The sequence below is a fragment of the Gavia stellata genome, chromosome 4, assembly GCF_030936135.1.
Source record: "Gavia stellata isolate bGavSte3 chromosome 4, bGavSte3.hap2, whole genome shotgun sequence".
Lineage (NCBI taxonomy): Eukaryota > Metazoa > Chordata > Aves > Gaviiformes > Gaviidae > Gavia > Gavia stellata.
Genome location: NC_082597.1, coordinates 45,394,302 through 45,418,066, shown reverse-complemented (window position 1 = coordinate 45,418,066; position 23,765 = coordinate 45,394,302). Strand labels below are relative to the sequence as shown.

Sequence of the window (23,765 nt, the reverse complement as noted above, 5' to 3'; positions counted from 1 at the left end):
ACAGGTAAGGTCGCACATGATATGTAGTGGGGACCTCAACTAGGTACATTAAAATTTCTGCTCTATGACAATAAAGCTTCTAAGCTATATCACTTAGGCAAGGGAAATTTAAAAGCTAGCAAATACAGAAATCACAAAGGAGGAAGGTCTTATGACCAACAAGCAGAATTACTCAGAAGGTAGGACCTACACTGAAGATAACTTAGTTTGATGTGATTGCCAGTGACAGAGGTAGGATCCTAACCCCAGTAGGAATAAACTCCATCTCCTGGTATGGAAAGAGTTCTCTGATAAAACCTCACAGTTATTTTTTAAGAATTCATACAAGGTATGGGAAGGCTGGAGTGAACAAACATAGCACCTACATAATATGGGCAACAGGCTTGTAATGATTTTGCAGAAATGGATCTGGGGATTAATGGGGATGATAAAAATATCATGGATCAACAGTATAAAGGCAAATGCCATGATGGGATAGCTAAACAGAACTAGAACCTGCAGGGCACATGACATATTCCTTGACCTTCCTTAGCACTGGTAAGGCTTCAACTGACATCTTGCACCCAGCTTTGGGTCCCACACTTGAAGAAACATGTGAACTGTCTTGATAAGAATTCAGAAGAGAGCAATAAAACCAATCAGAAATCTAGAGAAAATAACCTGTGAGAAAAATTTTCAAAACGTAGGCTGAAAGCCTAGAGAAGAAAAGACTAATGGACACAGAATTATTATCTTTAAAAACATAAAATGTAGCTTCAGATATAAAGGGAATCAGTCAAGGAGTCTTGAGAACTGGAAACTCTGAAAGATTTTGAGGAGAAATAACCTACATTTGAGACAGGGTTCAGTGCTGAGAGGATGGTGGGGTAGGTGGCTAGCTTTATGATTCAGTACTACTGGGCAGCCAGAGCACCATTTTAAATTCTATATTCACAAGCACTGTCCTCTGATTGAAGTACCAAGGCTTCCAAAAGTAATACATTAATTCCCAATAAAAGTGGTAATATATTCAGTAATTGCTTTAGAACTCTGACTGATTACAAAAGCAGTTTTATGAGATGATAAAGCAAGGCATATGTCCTTTTCATTGACTACTACATGGCCAATTATCATATATGAAGGCTAAGGGGAATTTTAAAATAGAGAAAGCAGACAAAAAGTATTCCAATGATAAAACTAATGAAACAAAGAGAAGTACTAAATATGAGAAAAAATTAATGAGTATGTAGAATAATCCAAGAATATGCAAAGCCCTAGATATGGCCATTTTGCCATGTATCAGTGTAATTTTTTTATGTGATATACTGAAAACATATTAATTATTTAAATCTGTAAGAAAAGTTTCAAAGGCAAAAGAAAAAAAAAAGATTATGGCATACAAATGATCCAGCTATTCTAACACTTCTTTGCAGTTCCAAACCGTGAGATGTTTTAGAGAAAATCCATCAAAACAAATATTTGGGATTATTCCTATGGAAGGATTTTTTTCAGAGTTCTCTTTTGTTATGTGTTGAACTATATAGGTAACATTTTTTCCAGTCCTATCTGAAGTCACTTTGAATAGTCTTATTATGCATATTATGAACAAAATATACATATCGAGAGATTCTACATTACCAGTATAAAACCCACATGTATTTTTATGGAACTTCACTTCATCACCCGTTAGTTTTTCAGACAAATGATTATATAAAGCCTAGTATTTTGGTTTGGGGGGAAAAAAAAATTGTACATACCAGAGACCAACATCAGATTATTTGCCCATGTAACTCATAACATATCCTGCTGTTTCCCTTGTAATTTTAAGTCAGTTTGATTCATTCTGTTTTTATCAAAAAGCACTATAAAAGTCCTTGTAAGTGTATGAAGTACTGAGTTACTTGAGGAATCCTATGTCTCTGCTTCTATTTGTCGTTTTGAACTAGCAATAATTTTCACCTATATCCAATCAATGGTCATGGTCAGACTGGAGGAAGGAAATATTTTTCCACAGTGTTTGAAGGATAATTTGTCAAGATAACCCGAATGTAAGATCTTCCTTGCTAAAATAGTAGTTAGCACATTTAAAGACAGATTGGCATGCCTGAACCTATGGCTAAATCTGAAGCACTATCTACCATGTGTAACTGGAGCAAGAAATAGGAATGAGTGTCAGATGCTAATAGGAGGCACAGTATGCTCTCATTTCTTGCTATAAACTGTGTCCGTTTAAAGTGGTGCCTGCTGGACCCCCAAAAATAAGATACTGAGAATAAGTATTTTGTTTTCAAATGAAGTCATTATTTCATGCTGATACTTATTTCAGCTTCCATTACAGCCATGGAAATTGAATTATTCAATAAAACGGAATGTTTTTAGAAATGCTCATATGCAAAATGGGAAAGATTGAAGTTGCTTTGGAAAACATTTAATCTTCTGATGTTTGTATACCTTAAATGTCCACCATTAAAGTATCTCCTTCACTTATAATGATCTCTTTCCTTGATGGTTAAAAATTCATTGCCTATTTCTGGCCCATATTGGACAGTATTCCACAGTAATTCCATGCCACATCTTTTAATTCAAACATATAACAAATAATTGCTATAATTCTTCTGAAGTTAATGGAGTTTTATCAGAGATTAATTGGCCTGGGGAATGACTACTTTTATCCTCAAAGATGCCCTGTATGCACAGGAGGGTTCCTGCTTGACAAAGCACTTCAACACGGGTTTCTGTTACACTGAAAGCAGGAAAGCTAAACATTTAAGTGCAGTGTAAATCAGGGTGTTTCTCCTTGGAAGTGCACTGTTTCTATTTTTAAATGTTATTGCTGGCATTTGTAACTGCAACTTGTAAACACTAGTAAAATACAAAGCCTATTTGGCCCTATTTGGTGCCTTTATTTTTTTTTAATATTTCATATTTCACTATGATACCTACAACTTGATAATAAGGGAACTCTTCCTTATTCCAAGATATGTAACTGCAACATGAGAACTCATTAACTAGTTCTGTGGTTTTCCCGACTTTTTATAACAAGTATACCACATTAGTCCTACCTGTAGTAAGGCCAGTTTTAGCAGCATAGTTGTTCCTTTCCCCACAGAATAATAAACTAGAATATTTTAGACACGTGGAATCAGACACATATTCCAGGACAGGTAAAACAGTCTGATAGTCCTGGTGCAACAAAGACCTTTTTCTCCTAGATAAATAATGGTACATTTTATGAGGAACTCAGAGATATATATAATTACTTTTTACGTGTATTAAACAGCTGGGGGTATTTTGCCTTATAATATACCTCAGGCAGTTCACATTCAGCTTATTTAAGAATCACATTTTTTCTTCTTACTCACAACACTAACATATTCCAATAATTAAATCAAATGCCGGTAGTTTATAAATACTAAAATCTGTTAAAACTTTGATAGCAATTATAGACATTGTATCCTGTAGGAGTAAAAGGTGTTTTACCAAAGCAAACACAGTGGGCTAAAATGTTCAGAGTGCAGATCAAATAAAATTAAAATGAAATAATATAATAAAAGTAACAGGTCTCTTTCAGAGCAGTGATTCATCAGAATTTGTTCCATTTTTGGACTTGCCTATTTTTGGATTTTCTGATCCCTTTTTATGGTCAGAAGAAAACTTTCCATTTCAGTTTTTACTTATTAATTTATATCACATGTGCTCCTTTGTTTGGAATGAATAGATAAAAAAATCTTTCCTTTTAACTGGCAGCATAGTGGAATGGCAGGGAATGGAGTCATGGCAGGAAACATGTAGCCCTCATTAGAAGCACCAGTTTAAAAGAGGACTTAGTAAGGTTTGAACACCAACTACCAAAGGGGTGTTTGTAACTTAGAGAAAGTTTCCTGTATGGACTTTTTGGTTTGCTGTTTATTGAGTGCAGTCAAAATGCCTGATGTATAAAAAACAGTGGGAGACGTGATCCTTTCCCCAAAGCATTCACACTCTGACTTAGAGAAATAATACACTTCAGACACAAAATATGTTTGATAACCAGATGATGGGTTTGTTTCCAAGCAATGCAGATATCTTTCTGGCTTTCTAATCATCCCTTTCTGGATTAATACTGATAAAACTAATTAAAGAACCGTGTGCTGAGGGGAACTTAATGAAGATTGTTGGCTTGATACACCTGGGGAGTTAAGGAGCTTTCAGAGTGAAAGGAGAAATGGATAAAAGCTGCAGCTGGGATTAGAAGTCTTCATGGATCTAAGGAGCAAGTCTGGGAGAGCATGCAATACTGTCTCTGAAAGAGTCTAGGCAGCTATTTTGTGAGTGCTGTTCTGCTTAAGAGTTCAGTATGTCTCCATGACTATGAATACTTAGTGCTCAACACTATAGCATAGGGATTTTATTATACTGAAAAGCTGCATTACTTATGCATTATTTACATCATAAATCAATAGACTTCTCATGCAGATCTTTACTTTTTCAAGAAACCAGCTTTTTATCTGTTTCGGCTACTTGTCTGTTTGACATAATTTGTCTTTCAGTCATAAAAACTTCTTTTCCTTTTCACCTCATAGAAACCCATATATACTTCTACATATCAAGCCTGTTAAAACACTGCTTTAAAAGTTTTATTACCTTTGCAGGGGGATTTTACACTTCAAGCACCATGGTAGCTGATAGCGTTGGCTGACTGATCTTTGCTGGGTGATTTACTGCAAGAAGTTTCCAGGCCAGTCATTTCTAATGGTAGGCTGGTGAGACTATTAAGAAAAAGGAGTTAGTCAAGGGAAAGGGGGGGGTGGGGTTTGCATGCATCATTTGGTTTGGGCAGCTAATTAGCCCTTGTAATAAAGAAGCAGGAACTGATTTCTCTCTCCTGTGTAAGATCTCAGAAACTCCTCTAATAGTGTAAAAGAGAAATAGGTAGGCATTCTGGAAGAGACCAGCAACAAGAAGAAAAATGCCAACCCACCAAGTAAACCTTTTTTTCCCTACCCCATTTTGCAAAATGAGTAAAGTGTGACAGATGATTACAGGCATCAGAAAGAAGAATAAGAGCAGAAAGCTGATCAGGAAGCAGTGTTATTCCAGATCTTCAAAGTAGTAATAAAAGCTGGAGTCTTTTGATGGCTTGGTAGAGCAAGAAAGTGAAGATGTTCGGAGAGAAAAGTGCTGGAAAAGGTAGCTATTTTTACATCAGTATTGAGGTGAGGAAGAAATAGTTCAGTTGAGAGAACATTGGCTTTGATAGTTGATTAGAGGTTGAAGAAAATTCAGAGTAACTGAAAAGGAGACCTCAAATGTTTATGAGATTACTGCCTGACATAGACCAAAAGATGTGGAACAACCTAGGGAAGTAGCATAGCCTTCAAACATGAAGGGGCAACCAACCACTTAGAAATGACTGTGACAGCTTAGGAGTAATGCTGTTATTTTGGGCATAGCTTTTCACATTCTGTTTTGCGTGCTGCTTATATGGATGATGATCATATTGCTTTTGCTTGTTTAGTTGTCGCTTGTGATTGGGCTATCACATAGCTATGTATCTGTGTTAATATAATTTACTTTCTCTTAAACCTTTTGCGTGAGACATTTGAATGGAATCGGGGTGGAAGAACTCTATGCCATAGTAAAAAGCATCTTCTGGTGACCTGTTATTCATTTATTCTTACATCTCAAATAACATCAGTAAACATTACTCTTTGCAGCATTAAATTTTACTCTTACTTTCATAAAGTCAAGTGTGTATAATTTAGCCTCCTTTGGTGATTATTTTACTTCCTTTTTAGTATTTCTGTACTACAGAATTCAGACCAGTTTATCTGACCTGAGAAATAGACAGTATTTCTGTCTCTCCCCTGACGATCTGGCCTTCATGGTCAGCTTTTCTAAGTCGGAAAGAACATCTCCACCACTACAGAGCTAAAAATAATCTTTTTTCCCTGGGATTTGGGTCAAAATTTTCCAATTTGTCTGTCTAACTGTTTTAAGGTTCTAAAAAAAACCAAAACCACAGTCACCTGTTTTTAAACTGTATATGGCATTTCCTTCCTACTCTTCCTCATGTTGAATTTTCTATAAATGATAATTCATAGGAATTATCTTGGTTCAAAGAGAGTCTAAACAGAAGTTAGGTTTTAAAATTGGTACTACTACTGATGATGATGTATTTCCAAAATATTTCTAAAGTGATTTATACCATCAAATTTCTGTCTATTGCATATAAATTACAGGAAAGCTTTCATATCTCAGCTGCCGTATCAACAGTTGACTGACCAAAAGTCAGAGCAACTGACCAAATACATCCATATTTTATAGAGCAACAGCTGGCACCTGCCTTAGTAGAAGACGAAGGGAGAAGTCTCACAAAATGAAGTGAGACGGTAATGTTTCTTTAGGTTGAGATACCATCCTAGAATAACAGGGAGTGAAAGACGGAGATCTTGAAGTCCAGTCACCATGAGTGTTGGGGTCACAGGCTAACGGCAGATACGAGGATATATCATATCTGGAGGCAGGTAACAGCATATTCCAATCTCCAAGAGCTTCTGCAGCAATGGCATTCTGTTATTTAGAAACAATTCTCTCTTATAGCCTTTTCTAAATATTGTGATTTTTCTGAAAACAATTCCTTGCTGATCATTAGCTTGTATCCATTGCTTTATTTTTTTATGTATGCTTTAGATCCTTGCTTTCCTGTCCAACTTCACAGTGGCAAAAAAAGAAAAAATAAAATGCCCTGATTTGTCATGTTTATAAGGTTCAGAGAGAACTTGCATAAACTTGTGTTCTTTGCTTACATATATTTACAATATTTATACAGGCAAATTAACCTTCACGTGGTTAGCAAATAAAACTTACTATATGCAGACCTTTGAAAAACCATTTTAATGTTAGATTTTTATGTTGCATGTCAAGAAAAATATGTATGATCAAAAGAGTGTTTTTAATAAGTTTTCATGTTTTTAAAGATAACTCAATTCTGACATAACTCTAGTGTAACATAGTTTCAGAGGTCTTCTGGGTTACACTATTTGCCAAAGGTAGCCAGCCTAACTAACACAGACAGTTGCCTTGAACATTAGGAGGAGACCCTGAGAGAAATTTGTTCAGCATGAACTCTCAAAAACCACAATGGCATTATACTGACTTGAGAACATGGTGAGGACTTAAGTTTTGAGAGTAGGGATTTATGGTGCAATGAACTTGCCAGTACTCATTTAAAAAAGAATTTGGAAAGTGTCTCAGTAGAGTAGACATAAAGCACATGCTTTTAGGGTTTAAAAAAAAAAACCAAAACCCAAACACACAAAAAACGCCAGTGCTTACAGTAAAATACTAGTTTGTTCTAGGAATTCTAAAAGACTGGACTTCTGAACTTTAAGAGTACTTTCAGTTGTTCAAAGGTACCTTGTGATTAGACAGAGCTTAATTTAGTCCTCGGGCATGGAAATGCTTATGCACATGGGCATCACGTGAATCACCTGTGCTCATACTACCACAAATTGAGAGGCACTGATGAGGAGTTCTGTCAAGTAAATGAATCCTGTCTCCACTACAGATTGTTCAGAGGTAACCCTGTGAGATATTCTTTTTTCCCCTCTCACCACTCTCTGAAGTTAAACTCTAGCACAAAATATGTAATTAATTACTGGTTGATAGTATTTAGACCAAACAGATATCTATGTCAGATGTTTTACAACTGGAGAGAAAATATCTCTTGCCACATATGTAGTTGACTGTAAGGTTTTTTCTACAAAATAAAATGGAGAAGTACTTTGCAATCAATAGCCTGGGACAATTTTACAATTTATTTCCTAACTGCTGTAGTCCGGTGTCCTTACTTTTTTCTTTTTTTTTTTTTTAACTTAAGTGTACCTCCACTCAGTTTGCCTTCAGTATTATTGCTAAGGCTTAATTGAAAGGCTAATATGAAATGGATTAGCAGAGGCTACAACATTCTGGGTTAGTCTTGTTTTACACTTTCTCCTGGTGTTCCTTTTACCATTGTTCTCATTTTTTGCTAGTGAACCAGCCTGCGACTGGTTTTCCTTTTATAATTTAATGGCAGAGAGAATAGGGGAGAGAAGCTATGATCTAGGGGAGATTTATTGTTATGTGTAATGCTCCAATTTGCTGTCCTTCTGCCTGCTGACAGTCCTATACAAGCAGCAGATTGCCTTACTGCTGTGCTTTTTGGATCTCAAAAGAAAGAAAATCTGATACCAAGGATGCTGGTTTCCTTTTCATACTGTTCAGCAGTAGGGAATATGAACATTTATTTCCCTCTTCCACTTCCAGAGACCATAAGCAATTCAAGATTTTTTTTTTTTCCCCAGCCATTTCTTGTTTAATCTGTACTACCTTTATGGCACTTGGTCCTACAGGATATTTTTTTGAACTTTGATTTCCTCTGAGATATGCCACCTCTGTTGTAGTTAATACCATCACTGTCATCAGATTTACTTGATGATTATTTCATCTCCTTTCTGTTTCTCCTCCTAGCTCATTTCGCTATATTTGAATGAGTGTAAAAGTTTTCTTTATGAAGTAAGTGTATCTCTGAAACCCTTAGTATGGACTGTGATTTCTCAGTTATTTATCTAATATGTGGTGATATACCAAAAAAAAAAAAAACCTCCAAAAACCCACAGCAGGCCTTCTGCTTGCTGTTGCTTTTTCCTTCATTCTTCCCAGTGATGAGGATAGCAAGTGCTACATTGCTGGGTACAGATGTAGTTGCTCGTTTACCTTTCTTTGATCTGAACTAGCCCAAGGCAAGATGTCTGAGGTTGTATGCAGTCTTTCAGGCTGATACCAACCAAATTTCTCATCTGGCTGAGAAGCCCATGGAAGGGGGCAGGGGGAGAGGGCAGAGACCCTTATGGTGTGTGTAGCATGCGTGCACACATTGCAGCTGTGCGTACCTGTTGTGTCTGTAGAAAGCAAAAAAGATGAAGTCAAGAATAAATGATGACACTGTTTCTGCAGCATTGTGGTCTAAATAAGTAAACGTGATAGAAACAGATGGACTATCTTTTCTTGGATAAACTAGTTGGTTAAAAAAAAAAAGGAAGCATTGGAGCATATGAGCTATTTCCCACATTTCTTTTTTCAAGGAAAAATAGCCATTGCTAGTAGATACTTTTATGTGAATTTATTGAAATTAAGTAATGTGTCCATATTTTGCTTTTTCATGACCACATTTGATAGACAGCATCATGAAATTTGTTGAAGACTTTATCTGGATGACTAACTTGTAAGCTAGATCTGGGGACCATGTACATTTTTTGTTTTCTCTGCTAGAATGTTTCCACCAGTTAGAAAGTTTTCTTTAATGTTCCTCTCCTCCTTTAAAGACTTCCCAATTGTTTTAGCTTACTTTCAGTACTTTCTTCCCTTCCCTTCCCCCTGTACTAGTTTGACACTATTTCTTGCATATATTAGGGATTTTGGGTAGTGTAGGGATATGACAGTTAAGAATGTCTACTTTGAAACTTTTTTTGTGCAGGGTCTTTTGAGAAGATTTCCCTTTGTGCTTCAGGTAATAATTAACAGATATCTATTCAAAAAATTAGATTTCATTATTATAAGCATTCAACTCATTGTTTCATTTACAAATGTACTGCAATTAACACACAGCATCATCGCCAGGAGACTCTTCGAGTACCAGGAAATATTTCAGCACAAAAAAGATTAAAAAAAAAAATTCAGCCAGATTAAAAAAAATAATTAAAACTAAAAAAAAAAAAAAATATGAGGGACATGGACATTCTTCACAAAATCAGTAATGAAGAAGATACTGCAGTTCTGTCCCCCAGCTTGTTCCACAGGGAATTCCTCTGGAGCATGGGAGCTTCCAGCTCCTCTCGCTAATTCAGAAAATGCATTTGAATCTGATTCATCTAAAGGATGACTTTTACTTCTACTGGCATAGCATATTTTCACATTCTTGTTCAAGCTTTTTTTTGTTTGGGAATGAGGGGAAAGTATGACCATAAAACTGTTGGTAAAAAGTCTCCTGAGAACCTGAGGAATGTTATGTCAGTTACTTCTTGAATTAATGCTTAATAACTTTCTGCCTGTGGTCTTTTGGAGTGATTACTCCATGTGATGTACCTGTATAATGGATACATCATAAAATAATAAGTGACAAATTGTCAGTTAAAATCCCTAGGTAAACTTTTAAAGTATGCTTCAAAATTCTAAAAATACCAATATTTAAGCTGAGTTTTTTATTTTTAATAGTATTTTTAAAGAAAACTTTTTTATCCCAATCATACTAAGAAAAATCAAAATATTGACTTTTTTTGTAAATTGGAAATTTTAAAAGCCAACCAGGTCTATATATGAATACAGGACTAATGTAAAGCAAAAGTGAACAATGAGTAGAATTAAAGCAGCTTGTATAAAGAGTTTATCAAAGAATTATGAGGGAAGTTTATGTGCATAAATCAAAATATATGCATGAAAAATTGGCAATCATAGCATTTGTCTAGTGCTGAGGGATTAATTCTAAATACATTTTTATTTTTCTTGCCATTTCAAAATGACCATGGTCTATATGTCATAAGTATGTGATCACATGCCATTTATTGCTTTTCAGATTTGGTATTTGGCTGATTATAACCTTGCAGCAATTCCTGTACCACTATGTAGAGAACTGTAGAGCAAATTCAATGCGTGGTAAAATTTGTTCATCTCTGACAACCACTAAAATTGCTGTATGAGATTAAAACTATAAAACAGATTATAATAATCATAGATTAAAAACTATCTGAAATTTACACAATGGAATAAAGTATGATGGTTAGAATGTTTTTTCTTGTTTGAGTACTCTTTTGTTTACATATGCGATTGCTGGATATTAATGGGATTTTGATTCAAGTAGACTAACTGAACACTTTCCAAACAACAAACTGAGTGTAAATAAGTTTTTAAATTGCTAGTCATTTTACTGTGGTATCCTGAAAGTAGATCAGTGATGGTTCAGCAGCTAACATAAAATGTCAAGATAATATAATTGACTAGTTTAAAGAAAGCAATTTTGGAACTGAGTTATTTGATGTAATGAATTTTTAGAGTAAAATAATTTTATTCAATAATCTGCAGAAGGGTAGGTGGTCTTGGTCTGGGTTCATTTTATGGCTGACTGGGGAAAGAATGTGGTTAAAGCCATTAAACAAAGTAAAGTTTTTTCAATTTGGTGGAAGGTTTCTTTATAAATATATTCTGACAGTAATAATACAGAAGTGCTAATGAAAGCAAGCTTGGTTCCCTCTCAGATCTTGCTAGGAATATTTCATATATACATTGCTATACACCATACCATCTGATGGACAAGTACCTTTTAGGACCAGTGTTCCTGTATAATGCTCTTTGAGATCCATAACCTATTTAAAATGACAGTTACAGTAAAATACTTCGTTCCCATACTGCATAATATAAATTTAACTGATAAAATTGCACCTAATGAAGAAAGTTAATGACACGTTGGACTACTTTGGTTTTCTTTTTTCATTATATAGGTCAAAATCAAATAATTTTGGTTTTGCTTGTTCTTTTTGGCTATTTTTTTCGACATGAGATAATTAAATTTGTATGAAACAACGGCTTAGCCTATGCAGGAAAAGATTAGTGTGACTATCTATTATAATGAGGCAATGCCAGCAAGTCCTCCTAGTGAATACACTTCTTTCTTGAAATCATTTATTTGCAGTATAAATCACATCCCTGGGATTGTATTCCAAATGCAATAAGGTGTTCTGGACTTTTGATTTTTTTTTTCCTTATAACTGTATTCATAGCAGGGCTTTCAGCAGCACACAAATTACTTCAGCAAAACTTGTTTCTAATGTAGACTTAACCAGTGTGTTGTCCAGACTCCAAACACTTTCTGGCACAGTGAATTTGTGATTTATTAGTGTTGTCTTCTGTCTGCAGCGTGGCCTGTTTTGCAAATGAAATAGACTTTGATTAAGTTGAAATGCTGTGTAAGTTTAGCTAAGATGTATACCTGTAATTTGGTGATTTTTGGGAGTCGTATTGTTGCAATTTGTACTTGAATAGCTCTAATGTCAAACTAAAGCTATTTTTGTATAGTATTCTGCTCTGCTGACGTTCACTTCTCTGTGATGTTACATTCTGGAATCCCTTGACATGAATTAACACTAACCTTTTGCAATTTTTTTGTAAATACACCTGTCTTATCTACCATGAAAATTATTGTGTTCTTCTCTTCCTAGTTGCTTTTGTAACTTTTAAAATAATCTTTGTTTTAGAAATTCTTTAGATAGAGTCCACATTAAAAGATAGTTAATAAATAACGTCACTTCTCTGTTAACAGCGCCTGTCCAATGGCTCCATAGACTCAAATGATGAAGCCAGTCAAGTTGTTGAACTTCAGGAACTACTGGAAAAGCAAAACTATGAAATGGCACAAATGAAGGAGCGTTTGGCTGCACTGTCTTCCCGGGTGGGAGAGGTAGAACAAGAAGCAGAGACTGCCAGGAAGGAGCTCATTAAAACAGAAGAAATGAACAGTAAATATCAGAGAGACATTAGAGAGGTAAGGAGTTCACCACACTCACCTCCTATTTCATGACTGCTGTTCCTGTGATACCCAATACAAACTGATAGAGGCTAATGAACACAGGAAGCAAAAGTTGAGCACTGATTGTACACAGGAAATACAACATTCACATTATGAAATAGTTCTAGAAATCTCTTTATAAAACCCTGTTCATAAAAGTCGGTCCATATATGTGCAGCTCTAATAGGAGTAAGGCCAACTCCTTTGTGTTTTAGCATTACTAGAGTGCATTCTGGCAAGTTTTCAGCCATCGCAAGTTTTTAAGAGGAACTGTGTTAAATAGAGATGCTGGTCATGTAGATATTCCAAAGTACATTTTTAAAACTCCTGGGCTTTTTTATAAAATGGTGCTATTTATATAATCAATTACAATATTTACTCATGTGTGGTAACTTCATTACTCCTGTTATAACATGCTATTCTCTTCTCCCAATAAATGGAAATATAACTAAATTTTCCTTTTCTTTCCTCCTCTTAAATTTGTGGTGCTCCTTAGTACTCTCCAGATTATCTTCTCTTATGTGGATGTTGTCAATATGTGTGGATGGTTGGCTTCTAGAATCTGTTTTAGTATTTTTGAAATTAGAGTAGTTATCTTTCTGTTATACTGGTTCCTACAATACAGGTATTTCATATGGATTTGTCTGTGTGTGTGTATATATATAGATATGCATATGTATGTATATATTTAACCTGTTACTTCTAGTATTCTGGAAGAAATGTTCCTTTAGAACTTCTGATGCCTGACACAGCCTCAAAGTGTCTTCACATCTTTGTACTCTGCCTCTTATGTATTGTATCATTTTTATGTGGTTACAAAAAATAGTTTGCACTGATACTTTTCTCCTTTTCCACCACTGCTATGTTATATTACTAGGGGTCTCTAACCTAGAGATCTAACCTAGAGATCTCCATTCTCCTTTACCTTTTGACAAACATTGCTGTTTCATGGACACTTGATTGCCACTTGCTGGTTCTCCCTTAAATACCACATTACACCAGCTACAGGCTTACTTGCTTTCAGCCCTTTGCTTCCTAAGCGCAGTGGCCACTAGTACATTTGAATGTAGAATAATTACTAAATATCAGTGCAAAATCTGCTGCGAAAGGTATTTGTAAAGGTGGAAGTGCCAGGCTTCATTATTTCAGACGGCCATAAAAGATAGTCTTTCCAATGCAGAAAATTAAATGCCTGCAACAAGAAGGGTAGTTTAGTACTGCGTAACTTGGATAAATTATTGGATTTTTTTCTGTGTTTTTAATGAATTACATATGTAATTAAAATTTTTATGGGGTTTTTTTCAGCAAAATGCAAAAGGAACACCTGGATATCATCTATGTTAGGACTAGCTATTTGGATCAGTTTATATGTTCATTGTGTCTTACTTGAAAAATCATCTCACTTCAACACTGCTTTCATAGTGTAATACAACACACACAGCAAGACATGATCATCAGTAAATATTTTCGTTGTGAAAGATTACATGGCAACATGTAAGTCTACTCAAGAGCCAGACACCAGTTTAAAAAAAAAAAAATTTCTGCTTTCACTAAAATTAATTGAAGAGAAATAAACAATGTAATAGACAGACTAATGAATAATCTATCTAAATTACAGCTATTGACTTCAGTGAGGCCAGCTTGTAATACATGAATACATACAGTTCAAGATTTTAAAGAAATCCTTTCTTTTAATGCATATGGAACACGTACCCATATGTTATGGTTATATTATGTATCCAACATTGTTTTCCTGAAATTTCAGGACATGTCACTTGCTGTCTGCTTCAGCAGAAAATTTTAGTAGGACCCAGGAGTAAGAAACATGCATATATCTTCTTTCCCTACATCACTGCACTATATTTCTACTATTATGTAACTATAGCAGTTTTTCTATTTTCTAATAAAGCCTCCTGTTGTTTAAGAAGCAAACAAGTAAATGTGAGCTGCCTTTGCTGGTTTTTGCACTGAAAAATATAGAAACTAGAAAAATGTACAAAAGGTGAGGATTGTTTCTGGTCTACTCAACAGCTACTGCTTTAAATATCATAGTTACAAGAAATTCCAAAGGAAATTAAAAAAGAAAAATTATTGCTGAGCATGCCTTACATCCTTGTCTACTGTTAGCAGAAAAATTAAACTGGTATAAAATTATGTAGCATTTTAATTGCATGGTTCTTGATGGTTTTTTGGTCACATTAGGCAATGGCACAAAAGGAAGATATGGAAGAAAGAATAACTACGCTGGAGAAGCGCTACCTCAGTGCACAGAGAGAATCCACCTCTATACATGACATGAACGATAAGCTGGAAAATGAACTGGCAAACAAGGAAGCCATACTACGTCAGGTGTAGTATCTGCATTAGTCAGTTGATTTCTTCATACACAGTTAAAATTAATGCAAAAAAGGGGGCAGATCTACAGTAGGATGTTTCCATTAGATTAATCTAGTGATTTTTAATCAACAGATGGGTTAATCTAAAAAAACCCAAGTTGTTCAGCATCTCTAAGCTTCGTATCAGCTACTACAACTGTGAATACCATATCAATGTGAATACCGTATCAATGTGTACATTCAACATTATTAGAAAACACAGTTATTTTACAGTGTCTTGCATAAATGCACATCACCATATCCCCTAAGTAAAGCATTATCATTGCTTGTTATGTAACGATTTCCTGAATTCTATTTTTAAACAAAAAATAAAAAAAATACCATAAGCACAAGAAATTCCCTTCTGCAGGAAAGACCAAAATTTGCATACAATAGATTCTAATTATTTCATGTTTTAGTAGTGTGTAGATGAAATTCTACAAAACTCAATGATCCTTCAATATCTTTTAGAAAAGGGTATAATATGATTGTGCAATTTTCTCTCATGGTACTTTGTTTCCGCGGTGATGCCAAAAGCTGAAGTGTAAAGTGAAGAGAAAAAAAAATGCTTTGTAACTTGAAGAATATAATGTGCACTGAAAGCTAACATAAAATGAATATAATTCAAACTGTAAAAGATAAAGTTGCGCCTCAGCCTTAGTATCAGACTTCTGTATTTTTTTTCACCTGTCACATCTTCAAGCAGTATAAAATGCTTTCTGAGAAATAAGACCATGTGGTCTGATAATATCTGCTTCTATGTTTGTATGCAGATATATTTACACACACATGCACACATCCCTCCGTATGTGTGTATATATCTGTGTGTGACTACCTCTTCAAGGAAATTAAAGCATTAAAACTCAAACTTTCTGGCTTCTGCCAGCTTCCTTTGGCTATTTTAAGGGGTATCTGCAATTGTTAGAGAAAAAAAAACCAACAAAAAACAACCAGACCAACAACAGAAAAGTAGGGTACCTGCATCTGTCCTTAGAGTTTTTATTGCTGCCAGTGTAAGTCATGCTGTGCTGCAGAGGTCTACCTACTCAAAGCAGTGATCAATAGAACTAGGCTTAGAATATATAAAGGCAGACTTAAAGTTGCTTTGCAGCATTGCAATGTGAAAAGCCTACCTTTTCATGCTTTTGAAGGATTAAAAATTAACCTAAAAGTGTACTCCTTTTTCATTGTCTTCTGTTACCTGGAATGAACAGGAAAGCAGGAAACACTTGTCAAGCCATTAAAAAATTCTTAATCATGTGGTGCATCTCAGTAGGTCAGAAAATACTGCAGTTATCAAAAGTCTTCCTGTTTCTCTTTAATGGTTATCACAGATTAAAAATTTCACTTCTGTAAAATGAGAATTAATTGTTGGTTCACAATGAACTATATTACTGTAACCTTAAGCAAATAGTAACCAGGATATGATCATGAATTAATTAGCTGAGCAACAATTGTCAGTTTTAACATTTCCTAATATATGATTGGCATTTGTTCAGAAAATTGCATTTGGCAATTTGTTCATAAACTTTGCTGAGAATTCTATCCTTTTGAAATTGTCCTTCTGTCCCATTTTAGCTCATGCATAAACTTTTCTGTGACATGGACTCAATATTTCCATTTAGAAAATTCTCATTTTACTGGCACCAATACTTTTATTTTGCTCAGATAAACAATGCATTGATCTGAGGAGCTTTTTGTTCATCTTCATTAGTACCATTCTACAACTCCTTTTCTTCACCTTCATATGATCCTTGAGCCTCAAATCACTCATCATTAGTAAGACCAGCAGCCTACATGGTTCCATGCTTGAGTTTATACCTTTCCAATAAGCTCTCCCAGGTTGTGAAGTATTTATGTTTATGTAGTGAGTTTTGATGACTTCCCCGATACCCAAGAAACTGAAGGAAAATCTTAATTCTGATTTTTTTTTTTTATACATGTTTATCTATCTTTGGCCTTCAGTTGGAAGACAAAAACAGACAGCTGCAAGAGCGTCTAGAGCTGGCTGAGCAGAAGCTGCAGCAGACGATGAGGAAGGCTGAAACCTTACCCGAAGTGGAGGCTGAGCTGGCTCAGAGAATTGCAGCTCTGACTAAGGTACTGCCCTGAGAAATAGGTTCACTTCAGAAGCCCCACTATTTAACATTGATTTGCATCCTGATTCCTAACCCCAAGGACAAACCAAAAGTAGTATCAACTGATGTGAAAGGAGAAACCATTTCCTGATAAGTATGTGCCACAAGGTTAACTAGGAATGGTCTCAATGCCGTGTTTGCAATTCTTAGCATTTTGGTAATAGGAAAAGTAATTATATGTAAGTGAGCCTAAAATATATTTACAAAGGAGTCATATATTTTAATACATCAGCATTACTTATCCTAGGAGGATTCATTTTACTGTGTAAGAGTTTCTAATTTAAGGGGAGAGGGGCAGGGGGAAGTCCCTTTCCTACACATACTTAGTTCTTCTGGATGTTTTTATACACCATGTATATGAAACAACAATTATTTTCATTCCAATAAGTGATAGAAAACCAAATCTTAATGGCAGCTGGGATCATTTGTACAACACATATGAAGACAACTTGCAGTACTTACTTACAAGGTTTGTTTTAAATGGTTCTTTGTATCATATATCTGCAAAGACAAATGTGAAACCCTGACAGGACTTAAAACTGTTTTTTTCTGATACATTTATTATATGGCAACTTTCTTGCAGAAAAAATAAGAAGATACAAATAAAGTTTCAGTAGTGTGGTTATCATATTTGGCCTCTAATGCTTTCAGGTGTGCATGTAGTTAATACTACAGCTCAGGTATTATCAACTTCATAGAAACATATAAAGATGATATGTTTATTCTTCATCTCTTAAAATCAGACAAATAAAGAAAAATGCATTTAAGAGATTGTATTACATATCTATTCTGATTTATCCAAGCTTTCCTTTCTCTATTGCCAAAGAATGTTTCTAGCTATTTATGTGCCTAGCCATTTTTATATTTGATGGATTTTTTTCAATTCTCATGTTTTTCCATTTATAGTAAAGCCTTAAGCTCAAATGAAGCCCAATTTTTAAGTAATTTAGTTAAGAAGTAGAAAGAAAGAGAACCTTTGGGGGTATTTAACTGGGGGGGGGGGTGTTTGTTTTTGGTTTGGGGTTTTTTTTTAATTTTATTAAGGCAAGATCATTATTCAGTAATGAAGATTTTGTGCTGCCCACTTTAGTTTTATGTGAATGGGTGGGAATTTGAAAGAGAGACTGAAAATAGTCGAAAAAAAAGAAGAATCAGCAAAAAGACAGCTACATGAAATACCAAACAAATATCATTGCATTTTAATAAAAAATCAGGTGCACATAAGAGCAATCCCTTGGCATTTTAACTTCTTTTTTTCAGTTGTTTCTGATTCAACAAATAATCACATATTGTAATGCCCTCAGTAGCTAAAAATATTGTTTTCTATTTTAAGAGGATTTTTCCTGAATAATTTCTCCAGCAATTAGGCACCAGTAAGTATTTTGCAGTCTCAAGCATGTCTTTTCTTGCAACTGCATTTTTCCTTGAACATACGTTAATGACAAATATTGTAAGAAGAAATACCATTTCAACCATGTAAAGTACTCAGGGACTTCCATGAGATACTGTTGTTATTCTGACCATAAAGCTACAGTATACATCTCCGTTTGTCGTCTTGCATTATTTCATGGGATGTGGTTAGAGAGCTGTGAACAGAGCTGATGGTCCACCACATTTCGCTTTGATGTACTTTATCAAAGTTTTTGCCAAGTGGGAAACTCTGAGAAGTGTATTAGACTGTAATGCTGGTTCTGTTCCTTTCTCTGTGATTACAAGAAAAACTGAAGAGATTAATTTTATTTAAAATTATGTCTTTTTGGAATACATGTCATGAAGAAGAATGTCAGAATTTGGCCAATAGGCCAAATAAGCCTATGTTTTATATATCTTTTATACAATGTCTTTGCAAAATGTAGAGCTTATTAAAGTGCTGGTTTGACAGCTCTGAAGTTTAAAGTCCAGTGCTTTTCACAGATTACATGAATGTAGCTCAGAACCAAGGATGAAAATGTAGCAACTGCAGCTTACTTAGGTAGTTTTAAATTAGCTAGTTGGTATACTGTTACCACACTAGCTATTCAATGAAAGCTGCAAGACCTACCTAAGGGGCTGAATAATGCTTAATTAATTTTGCCTTTGTTGAGCACTTCCTCATAATAAATCTGGGTTGGGATTCTGCAAAAGAAGGATGTTAGAATGAGATCCTTCTATGGGGTCAGTTTTTAAAATGAGTTGTTTTTCTTTTTTTATATATATGGGCTAGTGAATGTCTTTTGCTACTTTTCCGTGCCCAAACTAGTTCATAAGGAGTGAACTTCCAAAAGTTTGGACTATACAGTGAACTCAGATAAGTACCCATAAATTTACCTGAATCATTTGAACTTTTCTTTGGCTTTGTTTTTGCTGTGTTCTGTCCATTGGGTGAGCAACTGGAGGGTTAGTCAGCCTGTGGCAAACTAACCTGGAACAGCATGATCCCATGTACTGTGCTGTCCTGCCTGGCCGTCTCACTGGTATCTGTCTGGTCATGACAAGTAGCACAGCTCTCAGCATGTATCCCAAGATTTAGGTTGCCATGACTCATTGAGCCACCTTGTACTCACTCTCACGGTATTGGTCTGTTTGCCTGCCCTGGAGAAGAGGCAGTTGGTAGTAGAAAGAACCTCCCTACAATATTAACTAAATCTTTCTTTATCCTGTAAGATGTTTGTTTTCCTCAGAAGAGACAAACCTTGGAGCATCTAGAATCTTCAGATGGTTAGTCTGTCAAACATGGTTTCTCCTTGCATGTGTTCAGGGAGGGGTCTAGTGGAGACAACCAGCATCCATCTACTTCCATTCACTCAATCCCAGTAGTAGTCACTCTCCCCCTTGGGTGCTTGTGCAACAGAGGTACCATGTCACTTCTTTGATCACAAGACAGCAGTTAGCATTTTACTCCATCATTCCTGTATGCAGGTCACCAGAAATACCAACAGTGCTTTTTAGCTGCATTAGAGAAGCACTGACATGCTTCTTTACCTCCTCCACTTCATGGAGAAGAGGGAACCATAATCATAATAAAACACATAGTAACACGTTCAGCTTATTTTAAAGGTGATAAAAAATGACTTGAAAGGTGGAGGCAAGTGGAACACAATGCTTGTCTTGTGACAATGTGGGGATCTGGTTTGCATTAAGTAGGGACGAAGTTGCAAGAAAGTGAAAGGAGACGGTCTGCTGTGGAAAGGATGCAAATAGGGAAAAGAGGGTCTCCTGCAAGAAATGGATGTGGTTAAGACAGAAATCTCTCTGAGAACAAGAGAGAGAGAGAAGATGATGTGTTAGCTGGAAAAAGAAGTTGATAAATCTTCTGGGAAGGAAAAAAAAAGAAAAAAACTTCTATGGGGATGGAAGCCTAAGAAAACTCTACGTTTCCAACACATTACTGTCTTCTAAAACCACCCCTTTTCTTGTGCTTCCCTTTCCAGAGAAGATTTTGTCCTGAGAGGAGGAAGAAATTAAAGAAGCAAGTTTGACAGAGCTAAATGGACAGAGTTGCTTACTAAACCTATGAGGTGTAGAAGGTAGTGGGGGAATGAAGGAAGGGCAAGAATGTGTGGATATCTAGTGACTGAAAGGTTGGGTTTCAGAAAAAGGGGTGTCTTAAGCCAACACGTTTTGTCACACTTGTAACAGATTAGAAGCGAGCATATGAACAAGTAGCAGATAACTTTGTGAGCTGCTGTGACTCAGTCACCACAATCACCTATTTTCACCGTCAATTGAATAGCTCAATTCAATAATGCATTCTTTGTTCTTCTATAACTCACTCATTCATGGATAGCCAAAAGAATGTGTAGAAAATCTGGAGACAGCAGGTGTTCAAAAGTCAAGGTCTCAAAACTGTGGAAATTAGCTTGTACCATTGGAAAAGTTTAGATTTGTTCCTTCAGCTGAGCATGAGGAAGAAAAATTATAGCACCTGTACTGTACAGGTCCTTTCTGCATCTGAAATTGGATTTTTTTTTTTTCAACTAAGATGCAAAGACCTAGAAAATGTGCAGTGCCAACAGTAACAGATGATGTAAAAGCAACACTGGTTTTTTGAGGGAGCATTAGCAGCAGGAGCAGCAGCGGAATTTTAACAGGCTTAGAGAGCAATAATACAAGCTGCTTTGGTATTCCATCAAAGCAAAATTTTCCTGTCTTACTGGCTTATACTGGCGATTTCTTTGCTATTTCATAGCATACAGAGTGCAAAGTGAGCATTAAGACTCATACTGGTATCTCATAGGGGTCAGACATTGCTGTTTTTTGTCCATATATTTTTAATCCAGTCTAAGATACACAATTTCACAAATCTATTTATAACTGAATGTGCTGGCTAAATGCTTTAAATGCTAGTTGCTGAATACTGCACCATGTGCCTTACTAATCCTCCTGTACAGAGTACTAAGTGAACAGGCATGCAAGTCATATATTAAGAAGAAGAATGTAGGGTAAGGTCTGCCAAGCAAGTAGTCACGCAAGTTCCACTTTAGAAAGCTTTTAACTCAATTAACTCTTAGCAAAGCAAGTCGGAAGAAATCCAGCTTCTGTTTATGAACCTCAGAATCCACAGTTGTGCCTTCTGTCTCATGTATCTGAAATTCTGCTACAGGAACGTGACTAATACTGGTGTCTCAGCCTCTGCCTCGTGCCTCAAACGACAAGACAGAGACATTCAATATTTTTATGGTAGGCTCCGAAGTTTCCAAAAGAGCCTATTCTGGTGGGAATGTCTGGGCCTGACTAACACACGTGGACAGCAAAAAAATGTAATCACCACAGGCATGGTAATCCTAACAATAAGGTCTGGGGAAGTCTGTGCAGGAGACCTTTGCAAATCCCTTAGAGAACAGCTGAATTGCTAGGCCTTTTTGTCTGGAAGGGTCTCTTTGAGACCCCGGTTGGAGCCTTCCTCGTTGTAAAGGGCAATGAGAGGTGTTGAAACCCTCATTTTAGGAGTGTGCTCCGGCTTGGCACACCAGGAGATGGAGGCGCTGCTCTTCCCTACTACAGCTCATTGTCTACAGGTGGGTTTCTGCAAGTGAGAGAAAAAGGGAATGTGTATGTGTGTTTGTGTCTCCCTAGCACTTACAGTGTACACCCTTGTCGGGGGTTGACCCTGGCTAGATGCCAGGTGCCCACCAAAGTCACTCTATCACTCCCCATCCTCAGGTGGTCAGGGGAGAGAAGATATAATGAAAGCCTTACGGGTTGAGGTAAGGACAGGGAGATCCATCACCATTACTATCATGGGCAAAACAGACTTGACTTGGAGAAATTAGAATAATTTATTACCAATCAAGATCAGAGTAGGATAATGAGAAATAAAATAAAAATCTTAAAAACACTTTCCCCCCCCCCACCTCCCTTCTTCCCAGGCTTAACTTCACACCCGATTTTCTCTACCTCCTCCCCCCCCGAGCGGCACAGAGGGACGGGGAATGGGGGTTGCGGTCAGTTCATCACACATTGTCGCTGCCACTCCTTCCTCCTCACATTCTTCCCCTGCTCCAGCATGGCATCCCTCCCACAGGAGACAGTTCTCTATGAACTTCTCCAACGTGAGTCCTTCCCACGGGCTACAGTTCTTCACAAACTGCTCCAGTGTGGGTCCCTTCCATGGGGTGCAGTCCTTCAGGAACAGAATGCTCCAGCGTGGGTCCCCCACAGGGTCACAAGTCCTGCCAGAAAACCTGCTCCAGCGTGGGCTCCTCTCTCCACAGGAACCTACTCCAGTGCAGGCTTCCCAGGGGTCACAGCCTCCTTTGGTCATCCACCTGCTTCAACGTGGGGTCCTCCACGGGCTGCAGGTGGATATCTGCTCCACCGTGGACCTCCATGGGTTGAGGGGGACAGCCTGCCTCACCATGGTCTTCATCACGGGCGGCAGGGGAATCTCTGCTGCGGCTCCTGGTGCACCTCCTCCCCCTCCTCCTTCACTGACCTGCGTGTCTGCAGAGTTGTTCCTCTCACGTTTTTTCACTCCTCTCTTCAACTGTTTTCCCCCTTCTTAAATATGTTATTCCAGAGGCACTACCACCGTCACTGTCTGATTGGCTCGGCCTTGGCCAGCAGTGGGTCCATCTTGGAGCCGGCTGGCATTGGCTTTATCAGGCACAGGGAAAACTTCTAGCAGCTTCTCTCAGAAGCCACAAACAAATGAAATGCAAATAGGTAAAGGAAACATAAAATATTTAAATACATTTTAAGTGTTCAGAATAACGGCATTTCTTTTGATTCTAAGGCATATTGAACTTTAATTTTAAAGTCTCTTTATCCTACCAAAGAGATGTAAAGGTAGATGAATGTGGAGATCAGTTCTGTTTTCTTTTATGCTGGTAAACAAAGCACAGGTACTCTGAGCCACATTCAAGGAGGTTTTTGAACAAGGATGTACGTATCAAGATTTTAATATTCTTAGTGAAATAACTGAAAACTATCATGCAAAAAGATTTTTATATTTCTTAAACATATACTTTACTGAATTATTAAAGCAGTAGAAAGTTATGAAATAGCAGAATTAGATAGCTATAAGAATCTTAAGATAAAATCGTGTTCTTTCAAGAATTTTTCTATATAAGAATTCAGATAACATACGTAATTCTAACAATTTTATTCCTTCTTCTCTTCCAAATAATAGTTAGGCCTAATACTACCACTATTTTATGCATTGAAAAGACTGTTTCCTGCTAAGGAATAAGGTATGGCATGGTTTGCATTGAA

General features: G+C 36.5%; 1 protein-coding gene across 3 annotated transcripts in view; it reads left to right on the top strand.

The window, feature by feature from the left end:
* The window catches only part of PPFIA2 (PTPRF interacting protein alpha 2), a 334,737-nt gene that overhangs the window by 254,036 nt on the left and 56,936 nt on the right, over positions 1-23,765 (top strand). For 2 of the 3 annotated variants that reach the window (XM_059816814.1, XM_059816813.1), the window contains 3 exons: positions 12,314-12,535; positions 14,762-14,908; positions 16,900-17,034. In XM_059816814.1, coding sequence (XP_059672797.1) covers positions 12,314-12,535; positions 14,762-14,908; positions 16,900-17,034 — 504 coding nt within the window. Of the gene's footprint in view, positions 1-6,391; positions 6,416-12,313; positions 12,536-14,761; positions 14,909-16,899; positions 17,035-23,765 lie in introns of all 3 variants that reach the window. The other variant, XM_059816812.1, reaches the window with a different exon arrangement.